This window comes from Natrix helvetica (assembly GCF_964273705.1).
Source record: "Natrix helvetica genome assembly, chromosome: 1".
NCBI classification, from domain to species: Eukaryota; Metazoa; Chordata; class Lepidosauria; order Squamata; family Natricidae; genus Natrix; species Natrix helvetica.
The window spans coordinates 296,829,563-296,855,926 of NC_138548.1; the positions used below are offsets into that span (position 1 = coordinate 296,829,563).

General features: G+C 47.3%; 1 protein-coding gene across 2 annotated transcripts; it reads right to left on the reverse strand.

Moving 5' to 3' along the window:
- Positions 1-993: 993 nt before the first annotated feature.
- On the reverse strand, positions 994-26,056 carry HYAL2 (hyaluronidase 2). Of its 2 annotated transcripts, none has more exons than XM_081936767.1 (5): positions 25,920-26,056; positions 25,479-25,711; positions 22,615-23,587; positions 13,782-13,871; positions 994-3,146 (listed from the first exon to the last, which is right to left on the reverse strand). In XM_081936767.1, the coding sequence occupies exons 3-5, from the start codon at positions 23,542-23,544 to the stop codon at positions 2,742-2,744; spliced, it is 1,425 nt and encodes a 474-aa protein (XP_081792893.1). In that variant the 5' UTR covers positions 23,545-23,587; positions 25,479-25,711; positions 25,920-26,056; the 3' UTR covers positions 994-2,741. The 2 variants fall into 2 exon arrangements, with proteins under 2 accessions (XP_081792893.1, XP_081792892.1); XM_081936766.1 differs by having other exon boundaries at positions 996-3,146; positions 25,491-25,711.
- Between the last annotated feature and the right edge of the window lie 308 nt (positions 26,057-26,364).

Consider the following 26,364-nt stretch of genomic DNA (forward strand, 5'->3'; position numbering starts at 1 on the left):
ATATTATCTCCAATGGCAGCTGTGTTTCTTTAAACTAGGAGTGGAAAACGTTTTGTGCAGAAGAACGTAAGTAGTGGGAGGCAGGAGAAACCCACATTTTAGAATTAAAACAAAGGGATACAAACACACCACGTCAGTGAATTCTAGCCATATCCTCTGCTAGGGTGGTTGAGAGATTTTGCATGTGTGAACAGGTGAAATCATTTATAATTCAGTAGCCTTGATATTTTCACTTGTTAGCATCTTTCCAAGAGCTCTTAGGAGAATAATTCAGAAATGTACAATGGGTTAGTCTCATAGTCCCTGAGCAATGATTTAAACAAGAACCTGGCAGTTTAACCACCTGGATCACTGTCACACCAGAGTCATACCTAGAAGATATACTTCCAAAGTTATATACTATACAGATTCATTCTGGGGGAGTAGTAAGGATTGGTATAAGCCACATCCCATTTCAACATACAAGTAGCAGAATGGCACCTCCCCATCCTGAAAAACGATTGTATTTGTCCTTTGTACACAACTACATGCAATCTAATTTCATGAAACAAATGGTCACATGTGTACAAGGCTTCAAACTCCCAGTTCGATCATTTCCAGTTGGAAGGTTAAAATAAGGTTAAAATGGTTTTGATAAAACAAAACAGCCTACCAGTGCCAAGAATTTGACAAAGGAGTTCAATGCTTATTTAGTTTGTCCTGCAAAATGAATGGAAGGGTGGGGGAGTTAATTTTTTATATCTCTGCCTTTTTGTTGATCAAGTTAATTGTTTTAGATTTCTACTCTGGTAAAATTTCCATTAAGACTGAAGTCCACGAAGTATCAGAATTTCCTCGAGCATGATCCTAGAAGCCCTTTTATAATACTGGGATGTGTTTTACCAGTAAAGTATGCACAGAATTTAAAAAAAAGTTTTTTCCAAGCCCAACTCATAATGTTTCATTGGAAATATTTCTCAATGGGTTTGTTCCCCCAGACAAAAAAAAAAGAATTCAAAATATTTGAAATGTTCACCATAAAGATCTTGAAATATATCCTCACTCCCTAGTTATTATCTTAAAATTACCAAATAGATGTGGAAATAGTCCATATTGTTATTTGATATCTAACCTGCAGAAAGGTTGGCCAAGGGGATTATTTTAATATGTAAAACCCTCTTTGCAAAGTGTTAGCTATAGTGAAAATTAAAAAGAGAATGGAATAAAATGGCCACTTGTTTCTTTAAATGTTTCAAGCTCGGCACATTTACCATACTGGGAAAAAACAATCTTGGCAAGTCTTGGTTCATTCCTCCTTATGGGCTGTTTGTCGGAGCTTCTGCCTTTTGTCAAATGGGAGGGCAGACTTTGCTAAAGCTTGAAGCCAATTTAAAACTCAGGAACGAGAAAATGCCAGATATTCTTCACCAGGAAGAAATACATAGGGCTTAATCTAGGGAATTCCCTCTCCTGTGCATGAGACCCACAGACCCATGAAAGCAGCGTAGCCTTGCTAAAGATTTCATGGCAAGGATCAGGAAGAACTGGGCAAAGGCATTGCTAGCCTAGTGCTGCTCCAGAGAGGGTAGGAGAGCCCCCCCCCCCCCCAATGAAAAAGACAACTGTTGCAAATGATCTTTATCCCACTGGACACAGCAGAGGCCAGGACCCTCTCTATCAAGCACAGGCTGTATGGTATTCTCCCTAGCTCCAAATCAGCACCATCAAGGGACCACGTTCTGTGACAAAGCCATATTTTGCCCTGGGGAAGTCATGTAAAGAACAGGCCAAATCCATTATTGCATACTGGAGCTTGCTTTCAGCTGGAATTTCCCTCTTGGCAAAGAGCAAAGGGAAGAAAGAGTGCCAGGGCAAGGAGCAAGATTTCTTCACACAATACAAAACACACATGATTTTTTCTGTGTCTCTTTAATTCTGAGGTAAAACTTTTTGGTTTTCCCGTAAGAGGTGCGGGCTTCCAAGTTGACAGTGGCCACAGACAAACCAGGCACGTTTTTCCCTGTCAATGGCCTTATCTGGGCCATTAAAAACTGTGCTGCCCACCCCAGTCAGCAAAGAGTGATTTCCAAGTTACTCTCCAAGGTAATCCCCCTGGACTCACCTCTTTCTCTACCACCTATCTAAAGAGATGGGGAACAGCAGCAATTTTCTTCATTACAGCAGCTCCATGAAACCTCCACACCTGTGCTTCAAGCTCCCCCCACCCTGTTGCTTGTGGCACCCTTCCCTAAAACAGAAGAGCAAAGCAGCCCCTTCCTAGTCCTTATCCAAAACAAGATATGGATGTAGGCATTGAGACCCTGCATTCTGGCACCAGGCCCCATGTGTGAGCTTCTCTTTTGGGAGCTAACCTACGGCAGTGTTACGGTTCCCATGATAAAGAAGCTACCAGACAAACCAAGGCAAGGGCCACAGAGGAGGTCATGCCCCGTGAAGCATCCTTCCTTTGCCAGTCTCTAAAGCACCCTTTCTTCCACCTGTCCAGCTCTCTGAAGAGGCACGCTCAGTGGTTAAAAGGATCTTTTCTTTTTTGCCTCATGAAGGGCTGGGGGGTGCTGAGGGGAGAGGTAGAGCCGTCTCTTTAAGAGGTCTGCTACTTTACTGCTAAATAAAGATATAAGGGCTCTGCCCCTACTTCTCCTTCTTGGCTGCCTACCTTCCTTGCCTATTGCACCGCCTCTCCTATTGTTCCAAGCACCATGGATTCCCTTGCACCCCACAGATTCCACTGGAGAGGTGGCCTAGTGCAAGCAGACCAGAAGGAAGACAGTCACCAGTAACTGGAGTCCAAGTGTGTAAGAAATAGAGGGGCCACCTCCGGGTGGATTCAGCTGTTTCTCGCACCCTTTTCCATGCCACCCCTGGTAGCAATGGCATTGGAAGTGGGTTTGTAGGAAGGAAATGTCTGCCTGAGAGAGTTTCCCTTTGGCTCCCAGGAGTGGGTTTGGATGCTTGGATTCATTCCGGTAGATCTGGAAGCTGTTTGGATTGAGATGCAGAAAGATGCTGGCCTCACTTTCTTGGCGCCGGCACCGGCCATGGCCCCTGCAAAGAGTCTGGCTACAGAGCTCCGCTGCGGTTGTCACGTTGATGATGTAACGGCCAAGGGGCTCTTCTATGTATGTTTTAATCTGCTGGCAATTTTTCTGCAGAAGAAGAAAATCCGAATGAGTAAAATACGAGAAGGCAGGAAACGGGTCCAAGCGATAAAGGATTTGTTTTGCAAATGCCATCAAAATGTTTGTGGATATAATGGAAACGAGAAGGATCAAGGGAAATCCACACAACACCGGCAAAGTAAAACCCTGCCAACAATAGAAGAATTGAGACCAATACTGGAGAATACTGGAGAATCTCAGAGGGGGAGCTAGACCTTGCAGGGATAACGGAGACCTGGTTGGGCCACGAGGGCGGTCTGCCCCTCGTGGAAATGTGCCCACCGGGTTTCCGGGCATTTCATCAGCCCCGGGCCCTGGGTAAGGGTGGTGGGGTGGCGGTAGTTATTCGGGAATGTTTGGAGCCGAGAGAGTTCACTGTTCCTCAGATACCCGGGTGTGAGTCCCTTGGTGTGAAATGGGGCCCAGGGAGGCAGTGGGGCTTGCTGATTGTATACTTGGCTCCTCGCTATGCATCAGCAGCCCTGCCCGAGCTCCTCGAGCTGATCTCGGAAACGGCAGTTGAGACCCCCAAGCTTCTGGTTATGGGGGACTTCAACTTGCCGTCGACGGGAGAGGCTTCTGAGGTGGCTCGGGAGTTCATGGCTTCCATGACGGCCATGGACCTGACCCAATTAGTTCAGGGCCCCACTCACGAAGGTGGTCACACACTGGACCTTGTTTTCATATCTGAGCAGTGGACGAGTGATCTGGGAATGGGGGATTTAGTCATCACGCCCCTGTCATGGTCTGATCACTCATCTCTCTGGCTGAACTTCCCTGGCGCTACCTCCCACCGCGAGGAGGCGGAACCAGACTGTCTAAGCTGGTACCGCCCCAGGCACCTGATGGAACCGGATAGATTCCAGACGGAGCTTGGGCCAATACCTATAGCCCTGACCCGCTCCCGGTCGGAGGACCTAGCGGCCGCCTGGAATAGGGTGGCGGCTGGGGCCTTGGACCGGGTTGTGCCTTTGCGACGTCTCCTGCGGCAGCGATCCACCCGGGCTCCTTGGTTTACCGAGGAGCTGAGGGTGATGAAACGCCACAGGAGACGTCTAGAGAGCAGGTGGAGGTCCTCACGCTCCGAATCTGATCGAGCACAGGTAAGAGCCTACTTGCGGACTTACCTTGTGGCATTAAGGGCGGCCAAACGTAGACATTGTGCCGCCCTTATTGCGTCCGCCGATAACCGCCCTGCCGCCCTGTTTCGGGTGACCCGCTCCCTCCTATCACAGAGGACGCGGGGGGCACCCCTGCAGGGAAGAGCAGAGGAGTTTGGGGAATATCTGCAGGACAAAGTCGCTCAGATCCGGAGCGGATGGGCCCCCTTCAGTGGACCGGACGAGCCGTCAACAGCGAGTCTTGTGAGACCACTCTGGGAGGAGTTTGACTCTGTTGCTCCCGAGGATTTGGACAGGTTACGTGGACGGCTGCGACCCACCACATGTTCAATGGACCCGTGTCCCTCCTGGCTGGTACTGGCATCCTGGGAGACGACACGAGGCTGGCTTCTGGGCCTGGTGAACGCTTCGTTGGGTGAGGGATCCTTGCCAACCGCCTTGAAAGAGGCGGTGGTGAGGCCCCTGCTCAAGAAGCCTTCACTGGACCCAACGGAACTAGCTAATTACCGTCCAGTCTCCAACCTTCCCTTTTTGGCGAAGGTTGTTGAGAATGTGGTGGCGCAGCAATTTCCACGACACCTCGACGAATCCGAATATCTAGACTCACGCCAGTCCGGTTTCCGACCCGGGCACAGCACAGAGACAGCCTTGGTCGCGTTGGTTGATGATCTCTGGAGGGCCAGAGATAGAGGTTGTTCCTCTATCCTGGTCCTATTAGACCTCTCAGCGGCTTTTGATACCATCGACCATGGTATCCTATTGCGCCGGCTGGGGAGGATGGGAGTCGGAGGCACCGTTCTACGGTGGTTCGGCTCCTACATCTCTGACCGGACGCAATGTGTGTTGACAGGGGGGCAGAGGTCGACCCTGAGGCCACTCTCTTGTGGGGTGCCGCAGGGGTCGGTCCTCTCGCCCCTCCTGTTCAACGCATATGTGAAGCCGCTGGGGGAGATCATCTGTGGTTTTGGGGTTGAATACCATCTGTACGCTGATGATACGCAGCTGTACATCTCAACCCCAAACCACCCCAACGAGGCTGTCGAAGTGATGTCCCGGTGTTTGGAAGCCGTCGGGGTCTGGATGGGGGACAACAGACTCAAACTCAACCCCTCCAAGACTGAGTGGCTGTGGCTACCGGCACCCCGGTTAGCCAGCTAACTCCATCGCTGGCCATAGGGGGTGAACAACTCCCCCCTGTGGAGCGGGCGCGCAATTTGGGCGTCCTCCTAGATGCCCGGCTGTCTATGGATGACCATGTGGCAGCCGTGGCAAGGGGGGGCGTTCCACCAGGTTCGCCTGGTGCGTCAATTGCGCCCCCTACTGGACCGGGATGCCCTACGCACGGTCACTCATGCGCTGGTGACGTCTCGCCTGGACTACTGCAATGCCCTCTACATGGGGCTTCCCTTGGGACTACAGCTAGTTCAAAACGCAGCCGCGCGGGTGATTATGGGGAGCTCAAGATACTCCCATGTGACACCTCTCCTGTGCGAGCTGCACTGGCTACCTGTGGTTTTTCGGGTGCGTTTCAAGGTATTGATTACCATCTTTAAAGCACTCCATGGCACAGGACCCAGTTACCTGCGGGATCGTATCCTCCCGCACACATCCCTACGACCAATCCGCTCTCACAGGGAGGGACTACTACTGGTGCCGTCCACTAGGCAGTGCCAGCGGGCGATGCCTAGGGGTAGGACCTTCTCTGTGATGGGCCCAACCCTCTGGAATGACCTCCCCCTCGACATTAGAACTACCACTGACTTCCGTTCCTTCTGTCAAAAATTAAAGACTCACCTGTTTCAATTAGCTGGCCTGGCACATTCTTAGTTTTTACCTCCCGATGGATATATTTTAATGGGTAATTTTGGGTAATATTTTAACTCTTGGGTTATTAGAGTTTTTAATGTACTATATTTATTATTCTATATACAGTCTTGCAACCTCCTCCACCTACGTATTTAATTATTTAACTGTTTTATGTATGTATTTTATAACGCATTTTAGTGACTGTACACCGCCCCGAGTCCCTTTCGGGAGAGGGGGCGGTCTATAAATACGAATAATAAATAAATAAAATAAAGAATACACCATGATGACAAAATGACCATTGGCTTACCTGAAGGGTCCTTTTCTGTACACCGCGGGAGAGTCCAAGCAATGGGTTAATTCAGTCTGCTTGCCCTTAGGACTGAGGAACTATTTTTCCTTAAGCCACACCTCCTCCTGGTGTGCTCAATCCCCCAGAATTCTTTGAAGGAGTCAGTTCGTGCGGACGGAGCGAAGCGTCCAAGATGATGTACTGTTGACACGAGGAACCCGAATCCCGGCCTTGAGAGCCAGGGTGGGTTGGACTCTCCCGCGGTGTACAGAAAAGGACCCTTCAGGTAAGCCAATGGTCATTTTCCTGTACACCGCTTGGAGAGTCCAAGCAATGGGACATACCAAAGTTATTGTCCATCTGGGTGGGCAGAAGAAGGCTCCCGGGATTCGGTCTCTGACACAACCGCCTGGAGCACACGCCTGCCGAAAGACGCCTCAGCCGAGGCGAAAATGTCCAGTTTATAGTGTCGCACAAATGGAGAAGGAGAGGACCACGTAGCGGCCCTGCAGATGTCCAGGATCGAGGCCTGGGTGGCCCAGGCCGCTGAAGTAGCAGCACTTCGTGTGGAGTGTGCAGTGATGCCGCGCGGAACGGCTTTGGATTGACTTTCATAGGCAGTCGCAATGCAAGCGCGAAGCCACCTGCCAATTGTGGAGGAAGTGACCTTCTTCCCTAGGGAACCGGGCTGGAAGGAGAGGAAAAGAGCCTCTGATTTCCTGAATTCCGCAGTACGAGCGATGTAGACCTTCAGGGCCCTCCTGACATCAAGATTGTGCCAGGATCGCTCTCTGGGATGCGACGGATGAGGACAAAAATTTGGCAACACAATGTCTTGCGCTCTATGGAACCATGAGTTTACTTTGGGGGTAAAGGTCGGGTCCAGCCTCAAAATGACCCTGTCAGGGTGGATGACGCACAGATCCTGGCGAACAGAGAGAGCCGCCAGCTCCGAAATCCGGCGAGCTGACGTGATGGCAATCAAGAAGGCCGTCTTCAGCGTCAGGAATCGAAGAGAAGTAGTGCGTAAAGGCTCGAATGGAGGGCCAGAGAGGGCCCGCAGGACCACGGACAGCTGCCAAGTAGGATAGCGATGAACGGTGGGAGGGCGAAGGTTAGAAGCGCCCTTGAGGAAAAGACGCACCTTCGGGATTTTGCTGAGAGGCAAAAGGTGGTCGCCCGACCAGACAGTAGACAAAGCCGCCACTTGGCGTCGAAGGGTGTTCGGGGCCAGGCCCTTGTTGAGTCCCGCTTGAAGGAAGTCAAGCACTCTGGGAACAGGCGCGGTCGTCGGCTCGATGAGCAGCTCCTCACACCACTTGGCGAAGGCGGCCCAGGACGCATCATAAATCCTAGTGGTTGAAGGGCGTCTAGCCGCCTGAATGGTGTTCACTACCTCCTCCGACAGGCCTTGGTCTTTTAGTCGGTCCCCCTCAAGTGCCAGACGGCCAACTGGAGCCACTGGGGCTCTGGGTGAATCACGGCCCCCTGGCTGAGGGAGATCTGGTCCGGAGGAATGCGCCACGGAGGAGACACCGACAGGTGGACAAGGTCGGCAAACCACGACCTGCGGGGCCAATGCGGGGCCACGAGAAGGACCTCTGCTCCCTCTGCGATGACTTTGGAGATGAATTGAGGAAGGAGAGGCAGGGGAGGGAAGGCGTACAGTAGCTCGCGGGGCCACTTGCAACGCAGTGCGTCTGTCCCCTCCGCCCCCGGGGTGAAGAACCGGGAGTAGAAGCGGTCGAGCTGCTTGTTGTCCCTTGACGCAAACAGGTCTACGGCCGGAGTCCCGAATCTGTCGGACATCTGGTGGAACAGGCGAGGGTCCAGTTTCCACTCCGCAGGATCTATGGTCGTCCTGCTCAGCCAGTCGGCCTGTGTGTTGTCCACTCCGGAGATATGGTCGGAGCGAAGGGATTCCAGATGGCGCTCCGCCCAGCGTCCCAGGGACTCCGCCTCTCTCATCAGTGCTCTGGATCTGGTGCCGCCCTGACGGTTGATGTGGGCCTTGGTGGCCACATTGTCCGTCATCAGAAGCACATGTTGACGATGGATGGGCCGGCTGAAATGTCGCAGGGCCAGGCGAGCAGCTCTCAGTTCCAGCAGGTTGATGCTGTAGCTGGATTCCACTTGGGACCACTTGCCTTGAACAACCAGGGACCCCATGTGGGCTCCCCAGCCGGAGAGGCTGGCGTCTGTGGTGATGATCAACCTCTCGGGTTCCTTGAATAGGTGGCCCTTGAGGATGGCCGGAGACACCCACCAGCGGAGAGACCTCTTCACGTCCGGGGGAACTCGAATCGGCCTGGTAGAGTTGCTCCTGGATGCCCTCTGGTGCGGCAGCAGCAGCCACTGAAGAGACCTGGAATGCAGGCGGGCCCACGGCACGATGGAAATGCAGGAGATCATTTTTCCCAGCAGCTGCGACAGAAGGACCACTGGAGCCTGCCTCAAGCTCAACACCTTGTGGGTCATGGACCTTAGACCGGTCAACCTGTCTCGGGAAAGGAAAACCCTGCACAAGTTGGTATCTATCACCGCCCCCAGGTGTACAAGTCTGTTGGTTGGAGTGAGATGGCTCTTCTCTATGTTTAGAGTGAAGCCGTGATTTCTGAGGGATCTCATAGTGGTTTGGAGATCCCGAAGGGCCTGCTGCCTGGACGACGACTGGATCAGGATGTCGTCCAGGTAGCACTGGAGCCTTATGGGCCTGCGTCTTAGCTGAGCCGCCACTACCGCCAGCACTTTGGTAAACGTCCGAGGAGCGGACGAGAGGCCGAATGGAAGAGCTTTGTACTGGAAGTGGCGACCCGCATAATAGAAGCGCAGGAACTTCCTGTGCTGAGGACGGATGGGGATGTGGAGGTATGCCTCTTTGAGATCTATAGATGTGAGAAGATCTCCCTGTCGAATCCCCGCCAGAATGGACTGCAGAGACTGCATCTTGAACCTCCGGTAGGCGATATGCCTGTTGAGGTTCTTGAGGTCCAAGATGGCTCTCCACCCCCCCGAGTTCTTTGGTACCAGGAAGAGGATGGAGTAAAACCCCTTCCCCTCTTCGCCTTGGGGAACTGGTTCCACGGCCCTGATGTCCAGGAGATGACGGACTTCCTGGTCCATACGCTGCCTCTTTTGGGGGCAGGACGGGACAGGGCACCGGATGAAGGTCCGAGGGGGAAGGGACAGGAATTCCAAGGAGAGGCCTTCCCTGACTGTCTGCAGAACCCAAGCATCCTCGGTGTTCTGGGCCCAATGGGAGGCGAACAGCTGGAGGCGACCCCCGATGGGCGCCAAGCCCTGGCAGTCACTTTGACTTACGGAACGGCCTGTTGGAGGCCCCACCGCGGTTATACTTGCGGAAGCCGAACTGCTGCCTGCCTCTGTCCCGAAAGGGCGCTCTGTCTTGGGACCTGTCGCCCTGCTGGCCGAAGGACCTATTAGAGGGAGAGAAGGAAGAGGCAGAGGTGGAAGGCTCGGAGGCACGAAAGGACTGCCTCCTAGAGTAGGGAGCGGCCTTACGTTCCTGCTTTTTATTTAGAGAAGGTAGGATCTTCCTCTTGTCCTTGGACTCAATGAGGAGAGGATCCAGGGACTCGCCAAACAATTTGGACCCCTTAAAGGGGGCGGAAGCCAGTTTCCATTTGTTTTTCTGGTCCGCTTGCCAATGTCGGAGCCAGATCAGTCGACGGGAAGTTATGTTAGAACCGAGGGCCCTGGAGGCAAATTTGGTGGCATTGAGGGACGCGTCAGCGGCATACTGGGAGGCCGCGATTATTTTTGACACGTCCTGGTGGAGACGGATGTCTCCCGCCGGGAGCTTGTTTAGGAGCTCGCGCAGCCAGATCACAGAAGCCCTATTAAAAAAGGAAGCGGAAGAAGAGGCCCTGATGGCCCAGGCAGCCGCCAGATGGGTCTTGTGGCACGCCTTTTCCGCCTTCTTGTCCTCCGCCTTAAGGCCTTCCAGGAGGTCGGCCGGTAGCGAGGAGTTGGAAGTGAGCGCAGCGATGGGCGGGTCGACAGTGGGAAGGGCCAGAAGGTCCTCCAACACTGGCTCCATAGTATAAAGCTTCCTATCTACCCCACTGGGAGAGGATTGCGTGGCTGGCTGAGCCCACTGGCGCTGGATTAAGTCGAGGAACAGCCCCGGGACCGGAACCAGCTCTTGCTGGGGCGCTGGCACATCAAACATGACCGCATTGGGATTAGCCGGAGGGGCATCATCCGCCGGCGCGGTCGGCTTGGGCTTGATCCCCACCCTGGTGGCAGCCTTGACCTTGTGAAGGACCGATTTAAAAAGGCTGGGCTTGAAGAGACCCGCAAAGGCGGGCGCTTCGGGGGGAAGGTCCTCGTCGTCCGAGAGGCCTAGCACCTCCGGGTCAGGGTCCTCAATGGCAGAGGCCTCGCTGACCACCGAGGATTCCAGGGAAGGATGGCGAGCACGCTTGCTTGGGGGCGGAGCTGCCTGATCGGGCTTGGGACCCCTAGGGGCCGCTGCGGTAGGGCTTTTAAATTTCATGGCCTCCGTGATGCCCTTGGCAATGGCGCGGGCCATTAGCTCCTGCATGCGGGGCGATAACTCCTCAGAGTCAGAATCGGGATCCAAGCCCTCTTCTAGGGGGGGTGAAGCCTCACCCTGCATATCGTCTATGCTAGCATCCCCAGGGGGAGGAACCTGTTCACAGGCCCAAGAAGGGACCGGGGAAGCCGGCTCTGCAAATGACCTATTAGGGGATAGGTCCTGGGATTCCACCTCCTCGGCGAGGACCGACTGGAGATCTTCCCGGGAGGGAGGGGCTCCTGAAAGGGACTGCACCCTGTCTGCCTGGCGTCTGGCCTTCTCGAATTGCTTGTCAAGGGCCCGCTGGCGCCTTTCAGCATCCTTGGCCTCAGCTACCGAAGGGGTTCTGGAACGCTGTTTCCCAGAGCTACCCCCACCACTCTTGCCCGCACCCCCACTCCCCGAAGAGGAGGAACCCTTGCTAGGGGCCTGCGAGAGGCTCGGCCTAGCGTCTTGGGAATCGGGAGGACTGGGCAGGTCCATAGTCAATGACCACACAAGATGGAGCAAGGCTATGATAAGGCAGAAGGATAGAATATAGACTGGGTGCTGTAGGGGAAACAAAACGAAATGATCGTTAAAATTGCCATATATACAATTAATCGAATCAATACTATGAAATCATCCCATGTTTCACACCAGTCGGAGGCCCAGGGGTAGGATTGGGGCCTGCACCGAGGTGCAAGGCCCCGCAGGAGAAGCAGGGAGGAGAATGACTATAGAAAAAATCTTCAGGCCTGCGCTTACTTAGGCCTCCTCCCTGAGCCGGTATGATGACCGTTGGAATGGCACAGGAACCAGCGCCGCTCGCAAAAATAGACAAATGGCGAAGGTGGCGATCCTAGCCCGAGAAACCCTTGCTAGGCCCTGCCACCTCCAGCGGCCTCCTGACAACGAGGCTGATGCAAAATGGCGGCCATGGCTGGGCGCGCTATTTTCGCGCCTAAAAATGGCCGCCGCAACAGCGTGGGGCTAAGGGAGAGCGAGGGGCGAACGCGCCTCGCAATGGCGACGATCGCCCACTCCTCCCTGCGGCAGAGGTCCTCTAGCAGGCCGGGGAGCGAAAAAACTTCGACGAAAATAACAAACGAGGGGCCTGGGGACTTAGGAACCTCGCCGCTGCAGCCGCGCCGTTTTAAACGACAAGCGGCAGGCCTCCGAAGCCGTCCCAAGAGGATCGGCTGAGGGGCACCCCCCACCACCTTGTAGCTTACCTCCTGGCCTTCAAGTGCAGATTCTATTGAAGAAAGTCGCAGAATTGAAGAGAGAAACGTCTCACGAGGTTGGGGAATATTAGAGAAAAAACTTTAAACGCAATTAGAGAGTCCAAGCCAAAAAAAAAAAAAGATCAATTTAGCTCAGAGCTCTAACTAAATACGTCCAAACGGGCTGACTGAGGAAGAATTCTGGGGGATTGAGCACACCAGGAGGAGGTGTGGCTTAAGGAAAAATAGTTCCTCAGTCCTAAGGGCAAGCAGACTGAATTAACCCATTGCTTGGACTCTCCAAGCGGTGTACAGGAAAACTATAGAAATTCTGAATTCAATTCAAGCAGGGATAGCTCCCTTCCCATATGATACATCATATAGCGAGACAGGCACACGCATTTGGAATATGGTTTTCAAGGAGAGATCAATCAAAATATCAGATCAAATTATTCAAATAAATATAAGCAACAACTTTCAATATTCCAAACAAAGTATCAATACTTAAGTAGAGATTAGTGGTTCGGGATATGAAAGGGAAAGGGGAAAAAACACACCAGTAATTGAAAGTTCCTCCTTATGATGTTTTTGTTTTACTTTTTAATCTTTGCTTCAGTATCTCTTTTTTGGTATATCTTTATTCTTTATTAACAATTTGAAGAATGTAAATTAGCTCTATGCTCATAAAAAAGCTACATGTTTTAAAAATGTAAAATATTTTTTTACTGTAACTCAAAATACCTATTATAATGTTCTGACCTAGGCTTCCCAAGAGCACGAAGCAGACTCCTTGTCCCGACAAAAAACCCTTTTATTAATTTAATGTGGATTCTGCTCAATCATATCCAACAAAGTCTTTCGAGGGAGGATTTACAGTCACTGACCTTATCTGGCTTGGACAGCTGACAGGCCAATATCTGCAAAACTTGGCAAGGAGTCTCGGAGAGTCTCGAACCAATTGAGCGAACGAATGGTCTCTTGCAGAGTCCCCTTCCCTTTCGTTCCTCTTTTATTTCCTCTGGGAGGGGCCATTCATCATCCACCTGTGGCCTTACTCCCAAGTTGACTCCTGTTCTTTAGCTGTTCCCTTCATCTGGCAAACTCTGAGCATGCGCACACTGGGAACAGGTTCCAGCTGTTTGTCTGCCTCACTGATGTCTGTCTCTGAAGGCAGCTGATAACTGGCATAGGGTTCTGCCCCCCTCTCTGCCTCCGACATAGAGCCCTCATCAGAGCCTTCCCCAGACTCCAGGACTGGCCCAGGTTCCTCCCCAACCTCCTCACTGTCCGAATCTTCTGCTAGCTCTGCTGGCTGCTAGCAGGCCACAACACATAAGTTGTTGCTTTCTTACGTTTACATCCTTCCAGAAATATGCAAAGCCCACCTCTTAATAAACTCACTTACAACCTGTCCAAACAGCTCCACATAACACCAATTAGATTAAGAACAGTCAGGGAGGCATTGTTGGGATAGTAGCTGTTTGATAAAGTGAACAGGCCCTGACGTGCTCCTAACAGAAGAGAGATCAAAAGGTTTGTTCAAGAGATCCACTGTAGGGAAAACTACTGTGGCGGTTAGGCTTAATATGAGATCATATAAAGTAGGAATGAGGGAGAGGGAGGGAAGATACTACATACCTTATTTCCAGTGTTCCCAGCATCTCCCCAGAAGATGGCACCAGCTGCCCCCAGAGCAGCACTCTCACCTATGGTGGAGATCAGATCTGTCTGGAATGAAATAGCCAAAAAGAGTTACCGTCATCCTCCTCAGCTCATGACCACAACTGAGCCCAAAATTTCCACTGCTAAGCAAGAGAGTTGCTAAGTGAGTGCCCCCCCACCCTCCATTTTACGGCCATTCTTGCCACCATTGTCACTGCCGTTGTTAAGTGAATCTGGCTTTCCCGTTGACTTTACTTAAGATAAAGGTGATCACTTGACCCCAGAACACTGCAACTGTCATAAATACATGCCAGTTTCAAAGCATCTTGAGTTTTGATCATGTGACCATGGGGATGCTGCAACAGTCATGGTGTGAAAAACAGTCATAAGTCAGTTTTTTTCAGTGCCACTGTAACTTCAAACAGTCACCAAATGAATGGTTATAAGTTGATGGCAAGCTGCACAAACATATAAGTACTAAAATTGGAGATTAGCTGATTAGCAAAATGTTTTCCAGCTTAGAATGGATACAAATAAGCTACTCACAATTACTATTAATTATATAAAAACAAAATACTACTTTAAATGTGGGTCTAACTCTTTAGCAAAAATGTCTTTATAAAGGTCCTTTTATTATTCAGAACCTTTGGGTATTGAAGTAATATATTTCTGGCAAAATCGTAGCAGATGAATCATCTCCTCAATAGGAAATAGAAAAAATGTGCCTTTTCCCTTCATAATTTCCCTGGCCAAATTGCTTTATTAGACCGTAGCCCTACTCCATATATTTTGTCTGTCAACCTGTATTTTCAAATAATACAACTTTGGTGGAGTGCTTAAGGTGCTGGCCTAGAAACCAAAACACTAAGAGTTAAAGTCCTGCCTTAGGTATAAAAGCCAGCTTGTAACTTTGGGCCAGTCGCTTGCTCTTGGTCCAACCCATCACATAGGGCTGTTTTTGTGAGGAAAATAGGAGAAAGGAGTCTTGTGAATGTTTGCCACCTTGAGCTACTTATAAGTAAAGGTAGGGAGAGTACAATAGAATAGAATAGGTTGGAAGGGTCCTTGGAGGTCTTTTAGTCCAACCCCCTGCTTAGGCAGGAAACCCTATACCATTTCAGACAAATGGTTATCCAATCTCTTCTTAAAAACTTCCAGTGTTGGGAGCATTTACAACTTCTGGAGGCAAGTTGTTCCACTTATTATTATTCCACAATAATCTAGCAAGTAACTTTCTACATTAGCTGAGGCAAACAAATTATACAATACAATAATACAATACAATAGTAGAGTTGGAAGGGACCTTGGAGGTCTTCTAGTCCAACCCCCTGCCTAGGCTGGAAACCCTATACTGTTTCAGACAGATGGCTATCCAACATATTCTTAAAGACTTCCAGTGTTGGGGCATTCACAACTTCTGGAGGCAAGCTGTTCCACTGATTAATTGTTCTAACTATCAGGAAGTTTCTCCTCAGTTCTAAGTTGCTTCTCTCCTTGATTAGTTTCCACTCATTGCTTCTTGTTCTACACTCAGGTGCCTTGGGGAATAGTTTGACTCCCTCTTCTTTGTGGTAACCCCTGAGATATTGGAACACTGCTATCATGTCTCCCCTAGTCCTTCTTTCTATTAAACTAGACATACCCAGTTCCTGCAACCGTTCTTCATATGTTTTAGTCTCCAGTCCCCTAATCATCTTTGTTACTCTTCTCTGCACTCTCTCCAGAGTCTCCACATCTTTTCTAGATCGTGGCGACCAGAACTGAATGCAGTATTCCAAGTGTGGCCTTACCAAGGCATTATAAAGTGGTATTAATACTTCACGTGATCTTGATTCTATCCCTCTGTTGATGCAGCCTAGAACTGTGTTGGCTTTTTTGGCAGCTGCTGCACACTGCTGGCTCATATTTAAATGGTTGTCCACTAGGACTCCAAGATCCCTTTCACAGTTACTACTGTTGAGCAAGGTACCATTTATACTGTACCTGTGCATTCCATTTTTGTTGCCTAAATGTAGAACCTTATTCTTGTTTTCTTTTGTATTCTGACACAACTGCCAGGGGTCCTCAATCATTAACATCAACAAAACATTACCAATATAAATATTAAACTTAAGAATAGGAATACTTTATATCCCTCAATAGCATCAGCCCTGCATCCTTAAGCACACTGGAAGTGTTCAGTTTGCTTCGGCGTCCAGAAAAGATGAACCTTGATTGGCTTCCTTAATTGGGGGGCATTACTGAGAAATACTGTTTACCATTTCCTGTCTTTTGATACTGTCCATGGGGTTTTCATGGCAAAGATACTGGAGTGGGTTGCCATTTCCTTCTCCAGTGGACCACGTTTTGTCAGAGCTCTCTGCTATGATCTGTCCATCTTGGATGGCCCTGTACGGCATAGCTCATAGCTTCATTGAACTACGCAAGCCCCTTTGCCACAACAAGGCAGTAATCCATGAAGTGGTAATCCATGTAATGCATGGTGCTAGAGAAGACTCCTGCGAGTCCCTTGGATTGCAAGGCGACCAAACCGATCAGTCCTAGAGGAGATCAATCCTGATTGCTCTTTAGAAGGCCAGATCTTGTAGGTCAGGGGTGTCCAAACTTGGGAACTTTAAGACTTGTGGACTTCAACTCCCAGAATTCCCCAGCCAGCCATGCTGGTTGGGGAATTCTGAGAGTTGAAGTCCACAAGTCTTAAAGTTCCCAAGTTTGGACACCCCTGCTGTAGGTGAAACTCAAATACTGTAGCCACCTAATGAGAAGGAAGGGCTCACTGGAGAAGAGCCTAATGCTGGGAAAGATTGAGCCCAAAGAAAGAAAGGGACGACAGAGAATGAGGTGGCTGGATGGAGTCACCGAAGCAGTAGGCATGAGCTTAAATGGACTCCAGGGGATGTTAGAGGACAAAAAGGCCTGGAGGAAAGTTGTCCATGGGGTTGCGATGGGTCAGACACAACTTCTCAACTAACAACAACAATCTCATGTCTTGATTGACAATATGTGAATTTTGATAAAATTCAAGTGATGACTATGGAAAGGACACAGAAAGACATTGTAACCAATCGACACACTGTATGTAGTTGAAGAGGCTTTTATGTTATATGTGTTGTGTGTTTGTGTTTGTTTGAAAATAAAAAAAAATATTTAAAAAAGCAACAATCTCATGTCTCCCAAATGGGGCACTTATTCATCCTTTTTTGCATTACTGGGTGAGTTGATTTGTTGAGCGTTAGCCCTGAAGATACTTAGGAATTGCCAAATTTTCAGGCACTTTACTGGCAGCCAACATAAGACTAACAGCACAGGAGTCACAGGGCTCTGGAGAGTCTCATTCACCAAGAAGTGAGCAAGTAAATTTGGGACTAACTGTAATTTCTGCTGGTCTTCAAAGGCATCTCGTACAGAGCACTTTACAATAATCAAATTACATCAATACAAGGATGAGTCACAGTTAGCAAAGCCTCAATTACATCCAAAAAGGGAAGGCTGGAGACAAACTAACATCCAAAATGACTGGACCAGGGAAATATTTTTAAAAGAAGGAATACCACCATCTTTTTCATGGTAGCTGGCATCAGTCCTTCCCCCAAAGACATACTGACTACCTCTTGGGCCCATCTTGTTATATTCTTCCCTCATCCCAAAAGGAACCATGAGGAGCATAAGTTTAACACAGGTTTAACATAACTCATGTCAAAGAGCATCTATCCACTTCATTACCAGAGACTAAAAGGAATTCCAGAAAATATCTCAAGATTTTCACCTAAGTCACCCGATTCTGCCCATGAAGAGTTAAGACTTTGGCAGCTCTGAGAGACATTATCAGCAAAATATTGTGCAAACATATCACAACAGCAAGGTGATCCTTCCCTAGTAGGGATCAGCTAACTTTAAACAAGGACACAGGAGAGCAATTGATATTTCGTAGGCTCACACATGAGCTTGTATCCATGCTTGGTGAAATTCATGTTTTATCACTACTATTCACTAGTTTATTCATTAATATTCCGAGTATCACTTTGTCCTAGAGATAAAGTGATCCCCAGGATTATGATGAGGGAAGTCATACCAAGTTCCTGGGTTCCACGGTCTTCCAGATTCTAGGGTATACAGTAGACCCATCCACTTTGCAAAGTTTCAAAAACTATATAGAAGAGGTTTGACCACCGCAAAGAGCCAAGCACATGTCCTCCATGTTCGGATTACAAACCAACTGCTTGAAAGCAAAGGTAAGATTAAATATATTTCTACAAGTGGGCCAGAGGTTATCATAGATGATTGCTGCAGAGAACACAAATCTTCCCCAAGGAATAGTCTCCAAAATGTGTCTGACTTACTATTCTTATCCAACCCATACTTTCCTCTACAGTATATTCCTTTCTTCACTTTGTGCAACACAACTCTCTCTCCAATGGATTGGTAAATCATCAGTGAACATCATGGTACCTCCACCCAACCAGGAAATCACTGTCATTTGATCTAATAGCACCACTCTGGGCCCATTGGGTTTGCCAGGATAGGATGACAAGACTTATAGTTGCTGCAAAATAGGCTCTAGTTTGATCCTGATGCCTGAACTCTGCAAATGCTCACTGTTTTAGCCTGACAACTTAAAGTAGATCAAAGAAGCCCAGCAGCACCTTAATGGCAGAGGGGATCAGAAGCAAAGCCAAACAAAGAGAACCTTACCCACATGAAACTAACATTGTTCCAGTCTTAGACTAATGAGTACATTAACCAGACACCCTTTCAACCTTTTGCTTTCCTCCTTACTTCCAGGTCACAACTTATCCTTCTACTAAGCCAGATAAGTAACTCTTCAAGGAGCTGAGCTACCCTGATCTTTTCACTGGTAACAGGAAGCCAGTTTTACTCCCAAGAAGGAAGTGATCATACTAGATTCGTCAAATTCATCTTTTTAATATTAGGTGTGCTCATAATTGGTTCAGAAGCCAAAGGATAATTCTAAGGTATGGTTATCCTTCAGGCTCAACATTTCACTCACTCATAACCAAACTCATTAGCTTTTTGATGGGAGGGCCAGCTACCATTGGAAATTAGAGTTCAATGACCAATATATAGATCTGTCCACCTCCATATTTGCAGAGGTGTTGATCTGAATGTGAACAGCTAGTAATATCCAGTAATCCAAAACTGGAAAGTAAAGTGTGCTACTTTGCATGAGAGTTTATTACCTATGCAGATCAATCTGCAGAAAATGAGGTGGAGCATGGATGGATCTAATAACTTACAGCAAAAATGTTTCTTTTGCTGTTACAATGGCCGCCCAATGTTCTTGAATGAATGAATGCAATTTGGAACATAACTTGGGAACTGAGAAGAGACCACTTCTCAAAAGTAGAAGTAAAATCAATAATTCAACCATGCATTTGAGTTTCAGCACTGGTTACCTGTTAATGCAGGTTTCAACTGCAACAGGTAGGTATACAACTTGAATGCCCAGTATTTTGTAAGAACGGTTAAAGAAAAGATTCTAGGTTATGGATAGGGATAGTGGATAAGTCCTTTTGGTACTACCGGTAACCCTTTAGTCACAAAATGCTTAAATCCCCAGTTTTATCATTAACAACCCATCTAACTAGACCTTAGATCAGACTAGTTCAGCCTGACCACACTCAACGTATGAAACTGCACTTGTCAGAATTCAATGCATTCATATTCCTAATGTTGGTTGTTGTTATACCAACTAATTGAAAGGGCAGCAAAATTGGAAAAACTGGCTGAGCTGCTAGTTATCTTTATCTAGACATGATTATTCATTTTGGTGCTTCATTGTCCAGCTTATCTTCAAAGCACTCCTCAGTACATCTCAATGATTTTCTAGTTGCAGGGATTAAAAGCATCCTCTTACAAGCTTTTTTCATAGAAGTAGCAGCTCCATAGAATGGTAGTTTGAGGGCCTAGACCCCACTGCAGGCTTCAGTGAAAAATTGTACCCTTGCTAAGCATAAATATGAATTATAGTAATAAAGAAGTGCATTGAGGTTATTATTACATATACCTCTCATTTTGAAATAATCATCAGCACTTTGCAGACGCAAGCCACTTACAGAGGAAATCACAGCTCTTTTAAATCTACTAAGTTGCAGCTCCAGTTTGCTTCAGCACCTTCTACCACAAACTTCAAACACGCTGAGAAAAAGCAAAAATAATCCAGATCTCAACAGTTGTCAAAAGCATTTTTATGCAACTTCCAAAAGGCTCAAAGGAAAGTGTCCCCAGCTCTCAATTGCCAATACTCATAATCCCAAGAAAGAGGGGTTTCTGACTCTAGGGGGCAGTGCTCATCTCCGTTTCAAAGTGGAAGAGCCAGTGCTGTCCAAAGACATTTCCATGGTCATGTGGCCGGCATGACTAAATGCCCAAGGTGCACAGAATGCTGTAACTTTCCCACCAAAGGTGGTTCCTATTTTTCTCCTTGCATTTTTACATGCTTTTGAACTGCTTGGTTGGCAGAAGCTGGGAGAAGTAACGGGAGCCCATTCCATCATGCAGAGCTAGGAATTTGAGCCACTGACCTTCATTGACAAGCTCCGTGTCTTAGCCACTGAGCCACAGGGTCCCTAATTGGACTATATATAAATATAGTCAGAACTATATATAAATATATAAAAATGTGACCTCATTCCACCAGGCACTAGCCAAAGACAACATGGGAAAATTCTGCTCAGCTCCTTGGGAACTGGCCAGTTGTCGGGGAAGGAGGTTCTAAGAACCATCATATTTTGATGAACCGGAGTGTTCACCATATTTTGAGTCACTCTGAGAGATGGGTGGTACCTAAATTTAATAAATAAGTAAATACACAAACCTTCTGGGAAGGATGTGATAACAGCCAGCTACATTTCATTCCTGCAAACTCACAACTGAAAAGCTCCATGTCTCCCAAGCCATAAAGGATTGGGTACAGAACAGATAGAATTTGGACAAGAAAGGATTGTTACCAATTTTAGGTTTGGATTTGACATATGCATACTCTTCCACAGAGTTATCGTACCATGAAGGACCAGATTTGTAGTTTGGTCTTGGATCCAGAATTGATCCAGATTATTTGCAAGACTTCTTAGGTCCCACTGCACAATCTTAGAACTTCTGTGGGGGATCTTTGCAGGTGTGCAATACTCAACTATTAATATCAACAGCCAATTCTGCCTTCTCCTGAAGTGGTACTATAGACAGTAGATCTACTTGAGGTTTAATTGAACATCTAAAAGGATGCCTTAAATTTCCTTCTAAATTGACGGGAGCCAACTGCGATGGCAATTTGTTCCATAGTCTATGGAACAAATTGCCATCGCAGTTGGCTCCCGTCAATTTAGAAGGAAATTTAAGGCATCCTTTTAGATGTTCAATTAAACCTCAAGTAGATCTACTGTGTACGAATATTTATTACCCCCTTTGGAGCCACAAATTGGAGTAAATGCTCCCCACCTAGGTATTTTATCATGAATTGATTACACAATTATTTTAAATCAGTGAAGTGCAGTCCAACTGATAGACCAAAGCAATTGTTCTCTTCACATTGCTCCACAAACTTGTTAGAATTCTATTAGGCCAATTTATTTCCAAAACAATGCTTTTAAGTGCTGATGTGTTCTATTTTCCACAAGGGAATAAAACATCAGGAGGTTTATTATACATATATCTGGTGGGAAAAGACCTGGATCTTACGGAGTTGTGGTATTATACCTACCAATAAAGTAACTTTTGAAATGTTAACTTTTCAAGAATTGCATGGTTAGAAAAAACTTAGGGCTCCCTAAGGGACTAAAAATTGGTGTTGTACAAAGCACATGGGTATGAACGTATTAAAATATCCACATCCTCTAGAAAGCTTAACCCACCTGCTTTGAAATATTATTTGAAAGATTGTTTCCATTATGTGTGTTCATGTATATGCATGCAAAGCATCTTGATGGTGGTCCCAAACCATAAATATAAGGAGAATCAGGGACAATCTTCAAAGTGAATGCTTGGGAGTCTAATGCAGAATGTGGCTGTTTTAATGCTTTGATGCTTTCCTCATATTAACACACTTTGCAAATTACTATTTCTAATGTTTTGTATGAAACTGGTTTTAAATTAATAGACTAGGTTCTGCACAAAGACTGGGTTTATATATTACACTAAACCCTAATGTGATCTGATTTTTTAAAAACTTAGCGTACTCGGGGTTAACAAATTATATATATAGCAATAGTAATAGCATTCAGACTTATATACCACTCTGTAGTGCTTTACAGCACTCGCTAAGTGGTTTACAATGTCAGCATATTGACACCAACAGTCTGGGTCCTCATTTTACCAGAACTCGTAAAAGTGGGAGGCTGAGTCAACCTTGAGCACGTCAGGATCGAACTCCAGGCAGTGAGCAGAGTTAACCTGCAATACTGCATTCTAACCACTGAGCCACCAGGGCTCCTATAATTTAGCATGATGTAGAAATGCACTTAATTGTAATTTAGTCAACACGCAAAAGTTAAGCAAATAATGGATTAATCAACCGAGATTGATGTGGTACCCTAGTCACAATTAATTTATGAAATCAAAAGCCGACCATTAGTTAGATTTTGTGCCAGGCCAAGTGCTGGACCCAGTCACTATTTTTGTCTGTGCAGAATAGCAGTAAAAAAGAGGGCAGTACAGGGCATGGGAGTGTGTTCTGTACCAAGTAGGTAACCTTCCAATTGTATCAAGGGTTGATTAGCCCTGAATTGGTGACTGCTACTCAAGATTCCAATTTCTTCAATAAGGTTTCTCAGTTCCAAGAAGAAAGTATTCTTACCTCACTTAATAAAAGATCCTGCTGATTGCTATAAGTGGGCCTGGTGTAGACAAAGACAGGTAGGGCATAGTTATCATGATGTTGTTGAGAAATACGAAGGCCTTCTTTTACTCGAGACCTCACAAACTTGCGTCCATTCATGGTGTTGGCCAATTCACGTTCCAAGTAAATGGAAGGAAAAAGAGCAGTGCTCTCCTTCCAGAGCCAGGCCAGGTGATCGTTCCGTGTCTTCTCTACATCAGGACAGTGGCCCGTGTAACTATCCTGGTTGTTGCGATAGTCATGGTTATAGCAGTCTGGGAAGAGGTAGTAACCCCAGAGCTGTCGTGGACGAAAGCTCTTGGCATATCGCAGAGTCTCCCTCATAAAATCACAAGCCGATGATTCAAATTCATACTGGGCCTCCTTCTTCAGTTGATCTTCTTGCAATTTCGGACGCCGAGCCAGCACGAGCTTACGAGAGGCATTCCGGTAAATGTCTTTGGGCTGCCAGTTTCGGATCCAGATGGGTCTCCACTCTTCCCAATCAATGACTGCCAATCCCTCCTTTGAATCGGACCGGATGTACTTTTGAATGCTCTCCGTTAACCGGATTAAATGTCTGTCCAAGCTGCTGTTTTGTGGGACACCCCCATTAATTGGCACTTTGTTCGCATCATAGTAGGGATAAAGGCCCAAGCGTTCTCTATAGAAAATGGTCAGGTTCTGGTCCACAAAGCCCTCATTAGGTGAGGCCTGAACATCGAAAACAGAGAAGTCCAATGGAACTTTGAAGCGAGGCTCACAATCCTGGGTTGGTGCGTTCCAAGCCACAATAAAGGGCCTGCGGGTGAAGATGGGGGTGAAAGCAGGCTTGTCATACTGCCCAAGAGCACCAGCCACAGCTAGGAACATGAGCCATGGCACTGCCAGTGCATTGCCCCCCGGCATTCTCTCCAAGTCACTTAAAAACAGAATGATGGCAGATTAAAGCCTGCAAAGAAAAAGAGAGAGAGAAAGAAGAGGCATTATTACAAGACTTCCACAACCTGGAAGTATGGGAATAGCATCCTTAAAGCATCTGAAGCTCATAACAGTATCAGAGTTGGAAGGGACCTTGGAGGTCATCTAGTCCAACCCCCTGCTCACGCAGGAGACCTGTACTAGGGATTCGACTCGCTGAACTGCCGAACCTTCTGATCGACAAGCTCAGTGTCTTAGCCACTGAATCACCTAGTCAGGCTTGAGGTTGGGCAAGATACTATAGTACTGGAACAAAGTAAAAACTCCATCCCTCTTGAGCAATGGGATGTCTGGTCTGTGCTATTAACCAATCATTTTTTAAAAAAAGAATTCCTCAAATTTAATTTGAATCTGCTCTGCCAATAACCTTTTATTGTATTCAAACTGGGAAAACCAGACCTTCTTAATTTGGGATATAAAATGGAGACCTGAAATACCCTTATCAGGATGTACCTAACATTCTGGTTTTCTCTGATTTACAAAGTTTGTAGCAGAGCTGGAAAATGATTGTTTATTCTTAGAATTCCTACTACAAAGTCTAGTGTTGCAAGACTGCATCTATCCGATAGCCAATATAGTTTTACTTTTTCAGCACTGCCAACAATTCAAACAGCTGTTACGGTATAATCCTTGTATGGCCTGTCAAAATCTATTTGCTCTTCGCCTGAGACTGGAGCAATTCCCCCCATAGCCTACAGAAATAAACAAAAGCAAACAATCAACAGTAAATAAGAGAGTTATATTCATTTTTCTTCCTCAAAGGTGTAAGACTCAAGAGTGTATGACATGCGTGTAATATATCTCCTGAACAATTTTAGGCTCACCAGTAATGCAACTACACTTCACAGGGAATATTCTTATTTTCCCTCACAAAGGGACATTCCCTAACTCAGTATGAATATCTAAATTGTATCAGAAGCACCATGGACTTGAATCCATGAGAAGCTCTCTAACACTCAGAGTGCAAAGAAACAAGTTAATTAGTTTCACTCTGGAATAGGAAATGTGTGTGCTAGGATTTATGAGAAGTCTCCCAAAAGAATTCCATTTCAACAGAATCTAGACAGAGGAGTTTAAAGAATTCTATGAAATCTCTCCCCAAATAGTTTCTCTGAAGCAATAGTTTTCAAACTTTTCCAGGACTTGCCTTTTAGGTTTAAAAAAAACAAACCAACCTAGAACCTCAACCAAGAGGCAAAATTCTGGTGAAAGAAAATAGGCTGAATTTCAGCAAACTCCACCCCCCCCCCCAATCTCTCAAGGAATTTTAGGGTACTGTGAAAACACTGTTTGAAAAACCGTACTTTGCATTGACTGCGTGTCCCCCTCAAATTTCTGCAATGTCTAAAGATGCTTCGACATTAGAACCCGCTTCTCAAACTCTGCCCACAACTTGTACTAGTAGAAGCCTTTCCTGTTATAAGAAGTTCAGCTCCCACCCTCCTACTCCTACTTAGTTAATGGGACTAAAGCTTTAAAGTTTTCAAGCAAAAGAGCTGTCTGAAAGTTGCTTTTTTTGGCGGAAAAAAAAAGAAAAGAAACCCCTATCAAATAACAGGCGAGAGGAAGGCGCTGGGGGAAAATGTGGATGTCAGCAACTGTTGAACTAACAAAGCCACACAAGAATACTGGCCTTCAGGAGCCGCTCCTGAAGCAACCAGGCAAGAGGCAGAAGCCTCAGCAGAAAGTGAAAAATCGCAGCTGAAAGGAAATAAGATCGCGGCGTGTGCAGGACGAGAGAAGCGCATCCCCACGTGCTACCGCAACCGCTAAAAAGGAGCTACGCTCCGAGTGAACGAAAGCCATCTAACTCGCCCCTAAATTCGGGAGTTTGGAATGGTTAGTTCAGCCAAGATACAAACCAGATTCCTCACCCCAAGAGATTCAATCCGGATTCATAGGAGGTCGGCGGGAGGGGCTGCAGAAAAGTTTACGGAGAAGTTAGTTTTCCATTCAGTGGCTCCGACCGAGCAGGCATTTCAATCAATTGGGCTAGGAGCTTTGCCAAAGCAAGCAGAGAAAGGGATCGGCAGCCTCGCAGGAAAACGGCGCCTTCCGCAGACGAGCTGAAGAAGTTCCCGAATCAGGATCGGCTCTGCAGAAACAAAACACCTTAAAAGTGATCTCGGACAACCCGCATTAAACACCCTCCCCGCGCGCCTCTTTCTTCCCAGCTTCAGCCATTCTTTGCCGATTCAAATGGGCAGCCAGCTCTGCATTCTGCTTCCAAGTAGCTCCTCCATAAGTCCCCACCCTCATTTAAAACACCCCCTCCCCCAAGGCTTCTCCATGTAAGAACTCACCTGGATACTTAACTCATCAAGCCCCTTGCCAGCTTTATCTACAATATCCTCGCGGGCATAGAGCGCTCGGCTCTTAAAGGGACCGTGAGTCCGGTACCACCCACTCTCTTCCCCGGCGCCTCAACTTTTCCTTTAAAAGATCGGGGTGGGGGCGGGCGGAACGATGCTGCGTTAAAGACAGGGGGTAGTTTCCCCATCGACGAAAAAGTTCGCTCCAAGCAAACTGCTCTGGGAGAATTATTGGAACCGAGAGAGAAAAAGGAGAGACAACATCTTACAGAATCTTGATTTTTCACCGTCAGCTATAAATACAGTATATGCATATGTGACTGCTGGATCTGAATGCTTCCCCCACCTACGGTGGTCACTTGGTATAATCCAGCTACTTCTTGTGCGCCGAGCGTGGCTCGCCTCTTAAAGAAACAAGAATTAATTTTCTTCCTTG

What these genes read in the sequence shown, in the direction of transcription:
- HYAL2 (XM_081936767.1), bottom strand. Translation starts at nt 23,544, where the DNA reads ATGCCGGGGGGCAATGCACTGGCAGTGCCATGGCTCATGTTCCTAGCT. An exon ending in AGGATCTTTTATTAAGTGAG is followed by an intron (nt 13,872 to 22,614) that starts GTAAGAATACTT and finishes ATTTCATTCCAG; the next exon opens with ACAGATCTGATCTCCACCAT. An exon ending in CTGGGAACACTGGAAATAAG is followed by an intron (nt 3,147 to 13,781) that starts GTATGTAGTATC and finishes CTTCTTCTGCAG; the next exon opens with AAAAATTGCCAGCAGATTAA.